This window comes from Myotis daubentonii, chromosome 10, assembly GCF_963259705.1.
Source record: "Myotis daubentonii chromosome 10, mMyoDau2.1, whole genome shotgun sequence".
NCBI lineage: Eukaryota > Metazoa > Chordata > Mammalia > Chiroptera > Vespertilionidae > Myotis > Myotis daubentonii.
In genome coordinates, this window is record NC_081849.1 from 34,507,126 (window position 1) to 34,512,145 (window position 5,020).

The window sequence follows — 5,020 nt, forward strand, 5'->3', positions numbered from 1 at the left end:
AAAGACCGTACCCTTTTATGTAATGATGTTTACTTTGAATTTATATTAGTTCACACAAACACTCCATCCATGCTTTTGTTCCAGCCCTCCGGTCCAGCTTAAGAACCCATTGTGGCCCTCGAGTCAAAAAGTTTGCCCACCCCTGCCTTAACCTATGGTAGACAGTGTCAGAATTGAATTAAATTGTATGACACCCAGAACTGCTTGGTGTGGAGGGGGAAAACCCCACACATTTGGTGACCAGAAATATCAAAAGAGAAGTGTCCTGTGTGAGTTGTAAAGGAAGTCTCACAGGTGAAAAACTTTTTTTTTTCAACTCAAGTATTGTCCCCTTAAACAGTGAGGAAATCATAAAAGACCATCGGGGAAAAATGGCAGTCACGTCAGCCCTGCATTTAGTTCTTGGAACATGCAAAAGGATCCACAGGTCTAAGTAGTATGACTTAGTGGGTAAGAACATGGTCTCTGGGACCAGCTGACTTGGGTTTGAATTCCAGCTTTATCACCCTCTAGGTCTATGACTTTGGCCAAGTTTTTTAGTCTCAGTTTCCTCCTCTGCAAAGTAGAGATAATAAAAGTATATTCTTCAGAGGATTGTTGTGAAGCTTAAATGTGATTATATATATGGTGTTTAAACAGTGCTTTGCACATCATTGGAACTATATTTGTCTTTAGAGTTGTTATTTTCAATCAGTTCTCTAAAGTCACAAGTGAAACTAGTACACAGATGTTCAAATTAACTGGAGCTAGTAAAGAACACAACTCTCAATACCATGTTAGTGGCTTATGAAAGAGTGTCTCTCCAAGTCCTTCCCGGGGCCCCATGGTTAAACTAATACCATCCTGCCCAAAAGGACGTGGGAGAGGATTAGAAACCAAATCCCTCCTGATTTGCATCTCCAGATTTGGAGCTAAGAATTCTGAGACAAACAAATGGGGTGAATTGGAAATGCTGCACCAACTGCTTCCTGCTGTGAGATGAATAGTGGGAGCTACCAACAACCTGCCCATCAAATGCCAGGGAGACATTCTCCAACAGACACCAAAGAGGAGTAACGACTCAGGATGACCAACACCTGCAGTCCCCCAGAGGATAAATTGTCACCACTTAATATCATCTTAATTTTCACCGTTATGGGCACGGAATGCATCATTGGCATCGTTGCAAATGGGTTCATTGTGGCTATAAATGCAGCTGAGTGGATTCAGAATAAGGCAGTCTCCACGAGTGGCAGGATCCTATGTTTCCTGAGCATATCCAGAATAGCTCTCCAAAGCTTGATGATACTAGAAATTACTTTCCACTCAACATCCCCACAATTTTATTATAAAGATGGTGTATATGATACCTTGAAAGTGAGTTTCGTGTTCTTCCATTATTGTAGCCTCTGGTTTTCTGCCTGGCTCAGTTTCTTCTACTTTGTGAAGATTGCTGATTTCTCCTACCGCCTTTTCCTCAAGCTGAAGTGGAGAATTACTGGATTGATGCCCTGGCTTCTGTGGCTATCAGTGTTTTTTGCCTTGGGCTACAGTATGTTCTTTTCCTATGGCATATACACTGTTTATTGTAACAATTCTTTTCCTATCCTCTCCTCCAACTCTACTAAGAAAATATACGTCACTGAGACCAATGTGGCCAACCTGGTTCTTCTCTATAACCTGGGGATCTTCCTTCCTCTCATCATGTTCATCCTGGCGGCCACCCTGCTGATCATCTCTCTCAAGAGGCACACCCTGCACATGAAAAGCAATGCCACTGGCTCCAGGGACCCCAGCATGGAGGCCCACTTGGGGGCCATCAGAGCTATCAGCTACTTTCTCATTCTCTACATTTTCAATGCCATTGCTCTATTACTCTATATGTCCAACATCTTCAATGCCAACAGTTCCTGGGATATTTTGTGCAAAGTTATCATGGCTGCCTATCCTGCTGGTCACTCCATTCTACTGATTCAGGACAACTCTGGGTTGAAAAGAGCCTGGAAGCGGCTTCAGTCTCAAGTTCATCTTTACCTAAAAAAGTAAACTCTGTGACCGACACCGCAAGAGTACCACAGCATCTGGCCCAGCCAGCTCTGCCTTTCCCTCACCCAGACCTCTCTCTTCCCTTTTCTTTTCTTCCCCAAACCTGATCTGATCCTTCACCTCGTATGGCTTTTTGTAGAGGTGCCTGGTCTTCATTTCTCTCTTTTGCTTCATGGCACAATCTTAGTGATGGTTAACATATCCTTTACCTGAGCCTGCTATTTCTGCCTTCCTTGCTCTGTATAAAGCTGTTGGCTCCAAATTAGAAACTCCAGGGGAGATTTTTTTGGAAATTCCAATGTCCAGGCCTGACTGACTCTAGATGAATTAAGTCAAAATTTCTGGTGTCGGAACTTAGAAAGTTTTTTTTTTTAAGATCTCAAGGTGCTGCCAGAGTTGACATAGCCACCAAAACAGAGGAAGGCTTTGCAACCTGAGCTCCTGGTGACCCCTCTCCTTCCCCATCCACATGCCTTTTAAACATTCACACGACCCAGGAAGCTTTCTTTGCAATAGCTGGAAGTGCATTTTGTCTCCATTCTCCAAAGACATAACCTGAATGATATAAAAATATCTATTCAAATTAACAGTATATAAAGTACTCTTTAACCTAAAAATTACTAAGAATTTTTCCTATAGCTAAGGTATGGTCATCTATATACACATATGTGAGAATATGTACAAGGAAGTCTTCATTGTAGCATTCATTCATTAATGAGGAGACTCGTATGTCCAAAATGGAATACTGTGTAAACATTTTCAGAGACAGATGCATGTATCCTGAAATGAAAATATTTTCAAAATACTGTTAAGTACAAAAAGTAAGGATATATTTTATAATTCCATTTATGTTCTTGTTTCTTGTGTGTCTATAAAATTTCTGGGAGGATGTACCAAAAATGATTAATAGAGGCCTGGGTATTTGGAGGTAAATGAAACATTTACACCACATTTTCTACCTTTCTGCATTATTTGAACTATCTAGAACATGTATGCATTAATTTCCATTTTTTTAAAAATGTATTTAAGTGTAGTCGGTATGCAATCTTATATTGGTTATATTAGTTTCGGGTGTACAATATAGCGATATGACATTTCTATACCTTACAATATAGTTTATATTGATGTTTTTTACAAGACAGAAAACTAGGTAAGTAGGAAAGGTTTGAGGGACAGGACTGTGTAGCTTAATTAGTTGACTGGCCCTCTCACTATGTTTGTTTTAATAAAAAATGCAAATCTCTCAACTCATGGGTTAAAATTCTATCTCCTATTTTCCATTTTATTCATTTGCTCAACGGTTGCCATGGAAAGGTCATGGGCTTTCGATCCATAGACATATCTGTATTCTGTTACTCTCTTTGCTTCCCTTCATACCCAGTTTGGATTACGGGTGAAGCATTGTGCTCAGACCCTTAAAAATACTTTGGGTAATTACAGGTGGGGTGAGATTATGTCTAAGATTTACTTTAAGATAATTTACCATTTGCCACAGCATGGATGGAGCTGGAGAGCATTATGCTAAGTGAATAAGTCAGTCAGAGAAAGATAAATATCACATGATCTCACTCATTTGTGGATTATAATGAACAACATAAACCAATGAACAAAAATAGATCTGGAGACAGAGAAGCATCAGTCAGATGCTCAAACCTCAGAGAGAAGGCAGGGGAGGGTGGGGCTAAGGGGGAGAGATCAAACAAAGGACTTGTATGCATGCATATAAGCATAACCAATGGACACAGACACCGGGGGGTGAGGGCATGAGTAGGGGGATGTGGGGATAATAAGGGGGTAGGGACACATTTGTAATACCTTAATCAATAAAGGGGGGAAAAAAACAAAAATAAAAGATAATTTGGTACAGGGTAAAGGAATGAAGAGGAGAGAGGTTTAGAATAGTCATATGTTGATGATTTCTGTCAAACAAGGCCTCAGATGCATGGGGGTTCTTTGTACTAGTCTCACTATTTCAGGGTATGTTTGAAATTTCCCTAACATAATTATATACAAATGAGTTTTAAAATACTCCAATTTCCTGGCCCTCTCTCTCTTCATGCCCATATCTAGATGAACTCAACTATTTTTAACATTCCACATTTACCTCTAAACAGCCTAGTGTTACTTGAGAATATTTCATAACTGGATGAACTTATGTTCCTAGATTCATGCTCTTCATCCTTAAATGAGTAATATCACTGGACATTTTTAGCCCATATTTCCCTGAGAAATCACTCACGTAAATACCCAAAATAATTATCTCCTATCTTTTCCTCAGTCCTGAAACCTCCAACCCCTCTTCTCCCCGCTTCATTTTTCACTGATGAAGTTGCCCTTACATTCTTTGATAAAAGTCATTAGGATATTCCTTCATCTTCCCATTAGCAAATCTACAAAACCACCAATTTTCTCCTACATTCCTAACATTTCAATAGAAAGAGTGACCCTCTATGAAGAAAATAATTAGAAATGCTATGATGACTTTTCTCCTCCCTCTATTATTTCTCCTTCCTACAAGTTCCATTTTTGTATGTGTTTTCATTTTCTTTATTTCATGATTGAGACTTTTCTCAAATATCTAGTGATCCTTGGATGTGAGCTCTAGAAGCTGATTGCAGAATTCTGAAATTAATTTAAAAAAATGTTTGGAATATAAAAACTATATTGAAACCCGTAGGGAAGAAGTATCTCAAAAGTATCACATTCAGCCCAGCTGGCTTTGCTCAGTGGTTGAGCATCAACCTATGAACCAGGAGGTCACAGTTCGATTCCCAGTCAGGGCACATGCCTAGGGTTTCAGGCTCAATCCCCAGAGGGGTGTGTGCAGGAGGCAGCCAATCAATGATTCCCTCTCATCCTTTATGTTTCTATCTCTCTCTCCCTCACCTTTCCTCTCTGAAATCAATAAAAATATATTTAACAACAACAACAAAAACTATCACATTCAAAGCTGGATTCTTAGTTTTTCTCCCAAACACACTTCTCCTTCAGTTTT

The 5,020-nt window shown here is 39.6% G+C and overlaps 1 protein-coding gene across 1 annotated transcript; it reads left to right on the forward strand.

Moving 5' to 3' along the window:
* Positions 1 to 1,065: 1,065 nt before the first annotated feature.
* On the forward strand, positions 1,066 to 2,025 carry TAS2R39 (taste 2 receptor member 39). Its single transcript, XM_059656133.1, has one exon. The coding sequence runs from the start codon at positions 1,066 to 1,068 to the stop codon at positions 2,023 to 2,025; it is 960 nt and encodes a 319-aa protein (XP_059512116.1).
* Positions 2,026 to 5,020: the final 2,995 nt, after the last annotated feature.

Coding starts and splice junctions, on each gene's coding strand:
- TAS2R39 (XM_059656133.1), top strand. CDS start 1,066: ATGACCAACACCTGCAGTCCCCCAGAGGATAAATTGTCACCACTTAAT.